At 48.2% G+C, this 13273-nt stretch overlaps 1 protein-coding gene and 1 non-coding gene across 2 annotated transcripts in view; one reads left to right on the top strand and one right to left on the bottom strand.

Annotated features, from left to right (window-relative positions):
* Nucleotides 1-13273, bottom strand: part of VWA3A (von Willebrand factor A domain containing 3A) — a 45232-nt gene that overhangs the window by 11092 nt on the left and 20867 nt on the right. The window contains 7 exon segments of the mRNA XM_059036973.2: nucleotides 403-493; nucleotides 2575-2727; nucleotides 5649-5719; nucleotides 8084-8279; nucleotides 8718-8862; nucleotides 9042-9116; nucleotides 12781-12900. Coding sequence (XP_058892956.2) covers nucleotides 403-493; nucleotides 2575-2727; nucleotides 5649-5719; nucleotides 8084-8279; nucleotides 8718-8862; nucleotides 9042-9116; nucleotides 12781-12900 — 851 coding nt within the window.
* LOC131741937 (U6 spliceosomal RNA) lies at nucleotides 10510-10615 on the top strand. The gene has a single exon (XR_009331289.1). It is a non-coding gene; the product is annotated as a U6 spliceosomal RNA (small nuclear RNA).

The raw sequence follows: 13273 nt of genomic DNA, 5'->3' as shown, positions 1-13273 counted from the left end.
GTAAGTGGGACTCAGAGTCGGTAAGAAGCAGAGTAAAGATTCCATCCAGGTCTTGCTGACTCCAGAACTCTGCTCTGAGCCGCTCTGCTATGTGTCTGACATTAGAAGACACATGGTCTTAGGTGCCATGAGCTGAGTACTTTCATAAAAATACTGGTGCCCTGTCATGACCGGCTGACACTGGACATTCTCCTTAGCCCCTCTGAGCCTGAATTGCTTCATCAGTAAAATGGAGGAACTAATAGATTCCCTGCCATTCAGGACGGATTGTTACAAGCTTTAAATGGGACAATATTAGCAGAAGGGCTGGCACACGATTGCTGATCCCTTGAGTTACTGTCGTCACGAATCCATGCCTCAGCCGTGCTTGTCCACCCCTCCACCCCCATGGCCGTGCCTTACCTGGGGGGACGCCCGCTTGGCCACTGAGTGGACTCCATAGCAGAGCTTTCAAGGGGGGACTCTTCTCTCTGTCAGGGTCACCTTTAATGCTCTAGAAAACAGCAGTCTTTTCCATCAGAGGTCTGTTCTCTGTGGGGGGGGCAGTACCCCAGGCACCCCAGCCTCAATCTGTTAAGTAGGAACTTTGCATGGAGAGGCCTCAGGAAATAGACTTCTCACACGCTCGCCCCATCTCCTGTTGCACGTTCAGAGAGGACTCTGGGGTTTGAGGTGAAAAAGGGTGTGTGTGTGTGTGTGTGTGTGTGTGTGTGCGCGCGCGCGCACGTGCGTGCGCGACTAAGTGTGTTTGCATGTGTGTGCGAGTGTGTGAGACAGTGTATGTGCGTTGCGTGTGTATGTTCGAGAGTGTGTATGTTCGAGAGCGTGCATGTGAGTGTGTGCGTGTGTGGAAGTGTGTGCGTGCGTTGTGTGTATGCGTGTCTGTGCGAGTGCGTGAGTGTGCGAGTGCGCATGCGTGTGTGAGTGTGCGTGCATGTGTACGCGTGTGTGCATTGTGTGTACGTGTGCGTGTGCATGTGTGCGCTCATGGGTGTGCGTTATGGGAGTGTGAGAGTGTGCATGTGTGTGAGAGTGTGCATGCATGTGTGTGAAGAGTGTGTGCACATGTGTGAGCACGGGTGTGTGTGAGAGCGTGAGTGTGTGTGTTATGAGAGAGGGCCTGCTAGGACAACTGTGGGGGTTTGCCTGAACTTTCTTCACCAGTTACCTGCCCCTCTTCCTACTGGACTGGGATTTCTGGGCCTCCAGCATGACAAGCAACCACTCAGGTAACTTCTGTGCCCTATTGGGCACCTCGGTTTTAGGGAAGGGGTTCCTTCATTACCGGGCATAACCGGAATGTGGTGATGGTTAAACAAAGTCACCCAGGGCCTGGACCAGCGGAGGAGACCTCTGGGTGGTGGCTGTGAAAAATGCCCAGAGCTGCCATCCCAGAGAGCCACCCGCCAGCAACCCAACTTCCCACACCTGCATTTCAGGAGGCCTGCTAGAGGCCCTGGCGAAGCCCAAGCCCCCTCGTAACCAAGCCAGCTTGGGAAGCACTGAAGGCCCAAGGCGGGCTCCGAGACCGCGGGGTTTCACCTCAGAATCTGGGAAGACGGGAAGGCGTGATGTCTCTGGGCCGGTGCCCAAAACCTGGTGGAGTTCTGTGCACGAGGGCAGTGCCCGTGGGGATAGAACCACTCGGAAGTGCTGACCCCGGGAAGGGAGTCAGCTGCACACGGTTTGGGTGGATTTCTTCACTCTGAAAACGTGCTGTGTTCACAGGGGCCTGTCAGTTGGTGAAATGCTGAAGCGCTCGCAGATCTCACTGCCCTTCTGCTTGCAAGTGCTGTGGAGTCTGGGGTCTCCCCCCAGACACACCTCTAGAGGCCCCTTCTGATTGCCGAGGTGGCTTTTTTTTTTTTTTTTTTTTTTTTTTTTTTTTTTTTTTGCGGTACATGTGCCTCTCACTGTTGTGGCCTCTCCTGTTGTGGAGCACAGGCTCTGGACGCGCAGGCTCAGCGACCATGGCTCACGGGCCCAGCCGCTCTGCGGCATGTGGGATCTTCCCGGACCAGGGCACGAACCCATGTCCCCTGCATCAGCAGGCAGACTCTCAACCACTGCGCCACCAGGGAAGCCCCGAGGTGGCTATTTTATGTGGGACAGATTTGACAGGCTGTGAACGGGAATCAGCCCTGGGCAGGCCCAGGTCCCCCCTCAGGCTCCTATCAGGCCCCCGAAAGCCTCGAGCAGCAGCAGAAAGAACCCATGAGACGCCCCAGGCCCTGAATTCCTTTGCCCTGAGAGACCCTCCCGGACAAGCCCTCTTGCCTTACAACCAGCACGTGTAACAGAGGGTGCCGAGTCCATGGAGCCCTTGGTACTGCAAAGCTGGGACAGCCAGGTGGAGTCAAAGGTGGGGTGGAGGGGTGGCCAGAGCTGAGAAGCAGCGCCCCCGGGGGTCCCCTCCCCCTGGAGGCCAGGACACTGACAACTAAGGACCCTGCTCCCAGCTCTGCTGGCCCTGGGGTCTGGGGGCCTGGCCCAGGCCACTTCAAGATCTAGGAAAGACCAGGAGACAAGGCAGAAACAAAATCCCCTGTGTGTTATTAGGGAGGGGAGTCAAACCATTCTGGCCACAGAGCGTGCTGTGGGCTTGGAGGGACAGAACTTCCCGGGCTGACTTCTCAGCTTGAGCATCTTTGGCTTTTCTCTCAGGAGGGCTGCACTTTCCTGTTCTTTTCCAGACTGGTTCTTCAGAGATGACACGAGTAAGGCACACTGCAGGGGGATTGGGAGTGTCAGCAGCACCCGAGCCAGCGTGTCTCCATGCAGGGCACTGGTGCACGCGCACGCGCGCGCACACACACACACACACACACACACAGCAGGAGGTGCTGGGGCCACTGGGGCCCCTGTACTCCTCTTTCTGTCCCTAGAGTGCTGCCTGGGGCCAAGAGCACTGTGGATCAGGCCTATTAATAATAAGCACCATGGGACTTCCCTGGTGGTGCAGTGGTTGGGAGTCTGCCTGCCAATGCAGGGGACACGGGTTCGAGCCCTGGTCTGGGAAGATCCCACATGCCGCGGAGCAACTGGGCTCGTGCGCCACAGCTGCCGAGCCCGCGGGCCACAACTGCTGAGACCCGCGTGCCCGGAGCCCGTGCTCTGCAACAAGGGAAGCCACCGCAATGAGAAGCCCGCGCACCGCAACGAAGAGTAAACCCCACTCGCTGCAACTAGAGAAAGCCCACTCACAGCAAAGAAGACCCAACGCAGCCAAATAATAATAATAATAATAAGTACCATGTATGGAGGGCCTGGGATGCATCGGGCACCAGGCTAGTTACTGCCTGGGCGTCTCAAACCTCCTTGCCAACAAGACATGCAACTACACTGTCAGGGCAAGTGCTATCTTATCCCCATTTTACAGGTGAGGAAACCAAAGCTTATGAATTTAAAGGACTTGTCCAAGGCCATACTATGAGTAAGTAGAGGATGTTCCATTCAATCCCAGGCAGGTCTTGTTCCAAAGCCAGTGTTCTCTCCATATGTGGACCCAGCAGCCACATGGGGTGGTCAGCTCACCATGTGCCCTGGGCCGACCCTGGATGCTGGCAGAATAGTGGTGTGATACTTTGTTCCTTTGCCTATATATTTCTCAACTGCCTGAAAGATTCTTCAATAATTACTCTCGATCAAGGCACTAGAAGACACCACTCAAATGTAACTAACATCATAAGGAGGGTGGATTAAACCATTAGTGCCCATTAACACCTTGTGAACGAGTTTATCAGAGGAGGGAGCAGGACTAATGTGCACCTGAAAAGCAGTTTAATACAAGCACCAAAGAGGGGCCCTTTCTGGGAGGACAGCTCAGGCACGTCTAGGGGAGCCGCAGGTTTGCCAATCTATGGCCCTGCCTTCCCAAGAGCTCACCATGTAGTTGGGGAGACGGGCAGTCCTGACAATGGTCATATTTGCAATGTGAGTCACGTCCACCTACGTGTTCTCTGTCCACCCCCATGGCTTGAACTGCCCCATACCTCTATGTCCAGGCCTCATTTTTTTTTTTTTTTTTTTTTTTTTTTTTTTGTGGTACGTGGGCCTCTCACTGCTGTGGCCTCTCCCATTGTGGAGCACGGGCTCCGGACGCGCAGGCTCAGCAGCCATGACTCACGGGCCCAGCTGCTCCGCGGCATGTGGGATCCTCCCGGACCGGGGCACGAACCCACGTCCCCTGCATCGGCAGGCGGACTCTCAACCACGGCGCCACCAGGGAAGATCCAGGCCTCATCTTTATCCACCTGCCTGAAGGATGCCCCCACTTGTTATTTCACAAGACCCGCAAACTCACCTTTGTTCTAGGCCCACCCTCCCTGAATCCCCACCTGTTTTCTCTCTCTGGGTCAATGGCACCACTGTCTACCAGGTCCCTCAGCAAGGAACCTGGGAGTCATCCTGGGATTTCTTCTTCTTCCTCACCCCATTCATTCAATCAGCCACAAGTTTGGTCAATTCTTCCTTAAAGACATATTCTCATAGTTGTTCCCTTATTTCCATTCTCATTGTTCCCGACGCGAACTGGTCCCGCTCTCATCTCACCTTGAACTGCTCAACTCCCTCTCTGAGAAGGTAACATATTAGTGAAATTTGAGTCATAAGGAGCAAACCATGGATGACCTGGGAGGGGAACAGTTGGTGAAGGAAGTGGCAGGTACAAAGGACTTGAGTTTAGGAATGAGACTGATGTATTCAAGAATGTACAGGCCAAGATGTAGAGCACACGGACCTGAAACCAGTGACTTACAGGAAACTCTCACATTTCAATGGAAGCCTTTGGTATCTGTGGATCAGCACAAAGGTGGAAAGCTGATGTGGGATGAGTCGTGTCCCCCAAAAAGACATGTTGAAGTTCCCTTGTACCCATAAACGTGACCTTACTTGGAAACAGGGCCTTTGTAGATGTCATTAAGATGTAAGTTAATGAGGTTGTACTGGGAGGGTGGGCCCCTAATCCAATACAATTGGTGTCCTTATAAGAGGAGAAGAGACACAGACACACACACAGAGGGAGGAGAGCCATGTAGAGATGGAAGCAGAGATTGGGGTTCTGCTGCCACAAGCCAAGGAAAGGCAAGGATTGCTGGTGCCAAGGACTCCCTCCTTGACCAAACTCTAGTCATGTTCCTCTGAGCCCTCTTCTTGACTGGGCTTTGACTTTGGCCTGCTGAACCCGGTTTTAGCAAAGAATCCTGTTGAGCCCGTTTAGCAAGAATCCCCCTACCCTCGATATCTAGTCAACTTCATCTTAGTAATTTTCCATCCACTGACCCTCTCACTCTGCTCATTGGCTATAAATGCCCAGCTATCTTTGCTGTAAAATCGGAGTTGAGTTCAATCTCTCTCCCCGATTGCAGTCGTCTTGAATAATGTCTTCCTTGCCATTTTTAACAAGCGTCCAGTGCAATTTCATTTCTTTAACAGCAACCATCACCAGAAGCTAGGAAGAGGTAAAGAGGGATTCTACCCAGAGCCTTCGGTGGGGACATGGCCCTTTTGATACCTTGATTTCAGACTCTAGCCTCTGGGACTGTGAGGGAATAAATGTCTGTTGTTTTAAGTCACCCAGTTTGTGGTACCAGCCCCAGGACCCTAATACAAAAGCCAGCACAGTCATTTGCCCCACACCTAAGGCATACCTTTTGGGAGTAGTTGAGAGCCTTTTCCATCTCAGACGTGATGGCACTGATATCATCGCTTTCGTAAATACCTGGAAACAAAGCACATCATGATCGATCGTGGGGAAGGGATGGAGATTCTGGCAAGTGTCCACATCTGTAAACACGTGGACCATGTGGAGGTGACCTCAGCCCAAGGGGCAGGGTGGGGTCTTAATGGGCTTAGCTGACTAGCCCCCCCCCCATACTTTCTGGTGGTAAAGAGGATGGACGGGTACAGTGAGGATACCAAGAGCGGGGCCGGCCTTGGGACCCAGCACCCTGGCACCCAGCCAAGAGCTCTCACCCACAGGAAGCGTAGGTCAGGGGAAAGGTCCTGCTCCTCCAGTGAATAAAAAGATCCACCCTGGGGTTAATTAAAGTAGCTAATGTCTGTAGTGAATAATGTCTGTAGTAATATCTCAAATATGACTTATTTGAGAGGGACTAGAGTGTAATGACTAACAAGACAGACTCTGGGTTCAAATCCTGGTTCTACTACTTACTACATTTATGCTTTGGGTTCTGTGTCTCAGCTTCCCTATCTGTAAAATGGGGATACTAGTAATAACACACTTCATAGGGTTATTGTGAGGAATGTATCACAACATATGCAAAACACTTAAAACCGTGTCTGGCATATAATAGCTATTCTATAAATGTTTGCTATTATTAATAATAATCAACAATAATAAGTTAAATGTATATGCCTAGCACTTTTCATGAGTTCCACCCCCGGCTATGCCACTAATTTTGTAACCACAGGCACCTCATGTTCTTGGCAGTCATTTCTTCATCCGTAAATCAGAGAGGTCAGAATGCACTAGCATGTCCTAAGCTTCAGTCCCTCCTGAATCACGCCACAATTTTGCCTTGTCTGCATTATCACCTAAACCATAATTTACTTAACATATATTTTTAATCAATTCACTTTCATTTACTTAAAAGTACACACATATATAAAATTGAGATATAATTGACATATAACATTATATTACTTTCAGGTGTACAACATAATGATTTGATATTTGTATATATTGTGAAATGATCACCATAGAAGTCTAGTTAGCATCCTTTAAAAGCATATTTTAAAGAGAAAATTTATGTCACTGCTGACAATGAATGCTAGCTTTTTTTTTTTTTTTTTTTTTTTTTTTTTTGTGGTACGCGGGCCTCTCACTGTTGTGGCCTCTCCCGTTGCGGAGCACAAGCTCCGGACGCGCAGGCTCAGCGGCCATGGCTCACGGGCCCAGCTGCTCTGCGGCATGTGGGATCTTCCCGGACCGGGGCATGAACCCGTGTTCCCTGCATTGGCAGGCGGATTCTCAACCACTGCGCCACCAGGGAAGCCCCCTAGCATTTTTTAAATGAAATATTAAAAGAATCATATAACCATTTAGGGGAAGGAACAAAATTTTCCTCTACCCTCCTAGATTCTCCGGCTGGGGCCTTGGAAATCAAACTGACGAAAGACAGATTAACAAGAGAAAAATAGAGTTGATTAATGCATGCGGTGTGCATACATGGGGGAGAAACTCAGCGATGAGTTACTCAGAGGGAGTGGTTGGAACTTGGGGCTTCTGTAGCATCTTAACGAAGAACAATAGAAATGACAAGACAAAGAGAAATGACAAGACAAAGGAAATGGGGTTTGGCTTTGAGGGCCGGCAAACTGTGGGAAGGTAAATATTTGGAGGGAACTAATGGAAGACAAGGGTTTTTTAGGTGAGGGTTGTCACGTAGATCCCTCTTGGTGCTGTGAAGAGCCCAGAGCTGCCAACCAGAGCTTACGAGTCTAAGAGTCATCCTTCTCCTCCTGGCACAGAAGCAGGACATAGAAATTTATGTCCTGCTTTTAGGCAAATGGGGGAAGGGGGAGCAGAGAGGGGTTTTGGCATCTGCTGTTTCTTAATTGTCTTCAGCTCAAAATAATCCTTATGCCAAAGTGGCACATATTGAGGTGGCGTATTCTGATCTGCTACAGCTATGATAAAAAATTGTTGCTTTGTGTTCCATGTACAACTATCTTGCCAGCCACCTGCTGCGAACACATCACCTTTTGAGAAACGCTAAACTAGGGGACCTTTAGGACCCCTTCCAGCCCCGACATTCTAAAATGTTTTTAAGTAGTTTTACTTTTTTTCTTTTTCACTTTAACACAATTATGGGAAGATACACATAACATACAATGTACCATTGTAACCATTGTTAAGTGTACAGTTCAGCAACATTAAGTACATTTACACTGCCGTGCAGCCATCACCACCATCCATCTCCAGAACAGTAATTGTACATTTGCAAATGTGATTTTCACATGCTGCTTTCCTGGCATATGTCTATAGCATAGGGAGCTATATTGGCACTGAGACAACTGTCTGGAAAGAAAGATGTGGAGAGTTCAGCCAACTCTTACGCACCTGTGTCTCCAAACCAGTGGAAGCGGCCCCCAGCAGCCCGGGCGACCTCCCGGTAGGCGGTGGCTGTGTCACTGCAGCTGGCATAGCAGGCAGGGGGCGTGGTGTCCATCTGTGACTCTCCCACGTAGAAGAGACACACGTTCAGCTGGAAGTCACAGCCCACACGGGCCTCGGCCATGTAGGCACTGAGCATGGCCTGTGGGGAGACAGGGAAGAGGGGTCCACAGCTGACGGCTCTCCAAGCCGCTGATCTTGGGTCAGTTCAGCCTAATTGCTTTCTTGAGGACCTACTGTGTACCTGGTCTAGTATGTGGCACTGAGGATGGAAGGGTGAAAGAGCCTGGGTCACCATTTCTCTTACTATCTTAATAGGGCCTGGCCAGGGAGCTGGGCCTGAGATCCTAGACCAGCATCCTCGACACCCTGTGGAAGCTTGTTAGAGATGCAGACTCTCAGGCCCCTTCGGAACCAGATCTAACATCATCTGCATTTGAACAACATCTCCAGGTGATTCTTCGGCACGATAAATTCCAGACTGGAAAATCATGCTGGAGAAACCAGTTGCTAGGCGTCCACCTAGCAGAAGATGTGGGGTCACAAAGGCCAAGGGATGCTCAGGACGTGTTCTACCCACCATGTCCTGGTCAGGGACACCCCCGGTGAAGAGGTAGATGCCCTGTGATTGCTGTTTGTCTTTGTCCTTGAAGTCCACTTCCACAGCCTTCCGCAGGGCGCTGAGGACGTTCCTGCTGCCTTGACACTGCAGGCTCAGGACCCACCTGGGGGGGAGGGAGGGCCATGCTGAGGGGGAGGGCAGGGAATGGAAGGCGGTCGTTTCCTGATTCACGCCTGAGTCCCTCGGATGGCAAAGATTCTAGAGAGAGCTACTTTCTGGGGGAGGGGGGCCAGAAAATAATAGCACAGGGGAGGGTGACGTCAGACCCAGCAGGTCACCTACCGCCAGGCGCTTTGTAAGTTGCTATGGCTTGTGACAACCATCTCAGGCCTCCAGCTTTCAATGGTGCTTCCAAACCTTGGAAAAAAGGAAAGAGGGATTGTTCTTAGGGGGGAAATACGTGCCCCAGCTCTTTGGGCTCCCCAGGATTTAAAGGGGGAAAGATTTTGATTACACCCCCAAAATATTAGGGTGCCACTGGCCTGGGCCAGCCACAAGATCTCCTTGCTGGTCATGACACATCTCAGCACATTCACGGTGGGAGCAGAGCTGTGCCCTCAGTGGAGACACAGCCAGCACCAGTTTAGCCAGACTTCCCTCCTGAAGAAGGGTCACTCCCTTCTCTGTGTGAACTTCCTCAGCCCCAGGGAAGGAGTCGTTTCTCCCTTTTTAGCTCTGATTCATCCTCACAACATATTTTTCACTCTCCATCTGCACTATAGCTTTTCTTTTGTATATGTATCAGCTCATTTTCCCTATGAGACAGAACTTAAATCTTTGAGAAGAGGATTTATCCCCTTTAACAAGGAAAAGATGTAAAGATGTCCCCTCTCTGGTTCAAGAGCAATTCCTCCACCCGGGCTCTTGACTTCACCACCACCCATCTCTTCTGAGACCTTGTCCCACAGTGACCTCTCTCCCACACATATGCCCAGCGTCTACTTCCGTCTTCCCCATCGCCTCTCTTAAATATAACTTCTTCGTCTACCAGCTACTTCTCTCTCTTTCCTCTTCCCCCTCACAGACATGCTCCCTAGAAAAAGTGTTACCACGTCCTCCTCATCTTCTACTTCTCAACCCCCTGCAGTCAAGCTTCCTCCCCAGTTCTCTGATAAATATTAACAAGGCTCTCCTTTCCCCCTCCCATGGAAATATCTCTATTACAGTTGGATAAAAATTCTAACAATATACAAAGAGTGAAAATTCCTCCAATTTTATCCCTCTCTCCCAATTTCTGTTAACTCTTTGTTCTATATTCTTTTGGATTAAAAAAAAAATGCGTAGGACTTCCCTGGTGGTCCAGCGGTTAAGACTCCATGCTCCCAATGCAGGGGGCCCGGGGTTCGATACCTGGTCAGGGAACTAGACCCTGCGTGCCACAACTAAAAGATCCCTCGGGCTGCAACTAAGAGCCGGCGCAGCCAAATAAATAAATACATATTTTTTAAAAATGTGTAGGTAAATATATATTTACAGAAGTGGAATTACATAACCTAGACTATTTGTTTCCTTTCATTTGGACTTATTGAGGACTTTTTCTGAATGCGTTCACGTAAATCTCCCACATTCTTTTGAATAGTTGCATAGAATATGCATAGTTGCATATTCTATTCTATTCAATAGAATAGAATCCTATTGTCAGGATTATTTTACCAATTTCCTCTTGCTTTTTTCCAGGTTTGCCAACCATTAGAACTCTGCACTGAAAGACTTAATCGAAGGAACAAAGAACATACACTTAAAAGATTTAGTGCTTGCTTCAGCAGCACATATACTAAAATTGGAATGATACCAAGAAGATTAGCATGGCCCCTGTGCAAGGCTGACACGCAATAAATTAGGAGTTTGAGTTTAACAGATACACACTACTATATATAAAATAGATAATCAACAAGGACCTACTGTCTAGCATGGGGAACTATACTCAATATTTTGTAATAACCTGTAAGGGAAAAGAATCTGAAAAAGAATCTATCTATCTATCTATCTATCTATCTATCTAGATAGATAGATAGATAGATAGATAGATAGATGAGAAACTGAATCACTTTGCTCTATACCTGAAACTAACACAACATTGTAAATCAACTATACTGGAATAAAAAAATTTAATACAAGGGCTAAACCAAATTACACTTCCACCAATACTTTCCAAGAGTGCCCTTTTCACCACATTATCGTCAGCACTGGGTATTATCAACCTTTTAAATACTTGCCAAAATGAACTGCAAAAACATTATATCTCATTGTTTTCCTATCAGGGAGCGCTACTGTCAGATTCAGTGGATTCCTGCATTCTTCCCTTTCCTTCTTCGCTTCTGCAGGCTCTAACTCTGTTATTTTTCCCTTGGGAAAGGGTAAACGCCTTTCTCTCCGGTCTTCCTCCTGCCTTTCTGGATGCCCTTGTCTTGTTTCTTTGGCGGTTCCCTTTCTCTGCCCACACTCCAAATGGCAGTTCTTTCCAAGTTCTGTCCTTGCTGGTCATCTCTCCCCCTTCACGTCTCCACAGGTGCAATTCATGCCCTCCCATGTCTTCAGCCAAAATGCTGATGGCTCGCAAACCCGTATTTCTTGGCTAGAGCTCCTAACAGGAGAATCCCCGGACTCCTGAGGATCTCAAACTCTACGTGTTTTTCTTCCAAGCTCTGCTCCACCTGGCACATCCTATCCTCACCATTCCCTCATCCCCTACAGCCAAACAGTGACTACATTCTGTAGAGTCTAACTCCCCCGCACCCCTCACAGGCCTCCCTGTCTTTCATTCTCACTGCCTTGGCTCAAGCCCCCTCTACCCCTGCAGTGGTCTAACTCGTCTCCCCTCCAGTATCGCATCCTTTCAGTCCATCCTTCCCCTTGTAGCTCGAGCGTTTCAAGATTATTACTCTTGCTTAAAATCCTTCAGGGCTTCCCTGGTGGCTCAGTGGTTGAGAATCTGCCTGCCAATGCAGGGGACACGGGTTCGAGCTCTGGTCCGGGAAGATCCCACATGCCGCGGAGCAGTTGAGCCCGTGCGTCACAACTACTGAGCCGGTGATCTAGAGCCCGCCAGCCACAAGTGCTGAAGCCGGCGCGCCTAGAGCCGGTGTTCTGCAACAAAAGAAGCTACTGCAATGAGAAGCCCGCATACGGCAACGAAGAGTAGCTCCCGCTCACCACAACTAGAGAAAGTCCAGATGCCACAACCAAAGAAAGCCCGCACGCAGCAACGAAGACCCAATGCAGCCCAAAATAAAATTAATTAATTAAAAAATGTATATATATAACTATACATATATTTAAATTATATATAATTATAGATTAAAAATATAAGTAACTATGTAGACAGAAGTATAACTTAAATATATATAGTATTATAATTTAAATGTATATGTAGTTAAACACTTGTTATATATTGAATATTTACATTTTAAATTTAAGTTTATTTATATATAAAATATATAATTTAAATATATAGTTTGATTTATACTATATATTTAATTTATACTATATATACTTATATATAATTTAAATATATCGTTTATATATAATTAAATCATATAGGTTTATATATAACTGTATAATTTAATTCTATATAGCTATATATAATATACAATATATAACTATATACAAAATTATATTGATATACCTATGTATAATTAACATTTATAATTGGAATTCTGAATGTTTGAAATACTGTGGCTTGCTAGAACTGAGCTAGGAACCAAGCCTGGGGGCCCTTCTTTTTCTCTTTTGTGTTTATCAGCTTGGTAGCAAAATGGGGCAATGGGCTGAGTTACTTTATCCTGGCTGATCAAGCAATGTGTTTTGGGGCCGCTTATCACCTTCGCCCCAGTGGGACTGTCCTGCAACCATTTAATTATTCAATGCCCCAAACAAGATCATTCAAATCAGATAAACTGACGGCCCTCCTAGGATGCTGGGTGCCCATACATCTGTCGTCCTGCCAGAAGCCTCAGCCCAGTGATGGCATCCGAGCGCACACGCCCTTCCCACCACGTGAAGCGGGAAGCAGGAAGCGTACGCGATGATGTTGAAGCAGTCCTTGTCGGACAGCTGCCCCTCCAGCAGAAGTCTCAGGGAGTGCTGGATATGAATAATGTACATGGAATTGGTCACAGAGATATCAAGCAGTATAACCACCCTAAAAAGAAACACAAGCTTTAAGAGGAGAACCGAACCTCTCAGATAATGTTCATTTTGTTCCATTTTACTATTTAACGTTTTTTCCAGGGGAGTTCTGCATGCCAAATTCATAGCTGGCCAAATCTCCATGGTCTGAAGTCAACACAGGCGGGTTTACAACAGTAGAACCCTCTCTCCAGGAGGGTCTATCATGGTATAAAGGCTCGTGGTGGAGATGGTTTAAGGGCAGGGCTGCATATAATGATTTCGTACATTTCCTTGTTTTAAATTACTAGCGTTCAATATTATTATAGGTTGGGGTCTATGAAGGGAAAACAGAAACAAGCTAAGCAAGTTAGATGGGGAATTAGGCGTAACTGGGGCCTCTGGGG

The sequence above is a fragment of the Kogia breviceps genome, chromosome 14, assembly GCF_026419965.1.
Source record: "Kogia breviceps isolate mKogBre1 chromosome 14, mKogBre1 haplotype 1, whole genome shotgun sequence".
Taxonomy (NCBI): domain Eukaryota; kingdom Metazoa; phylum Chordata; class Mammalia; order Artiodactyla; family Physeteridae; genus Kogia; species Kogia breviceps.
This window is presented reverse-complemented; position numbering and strand designations above follow the sequence as displayed.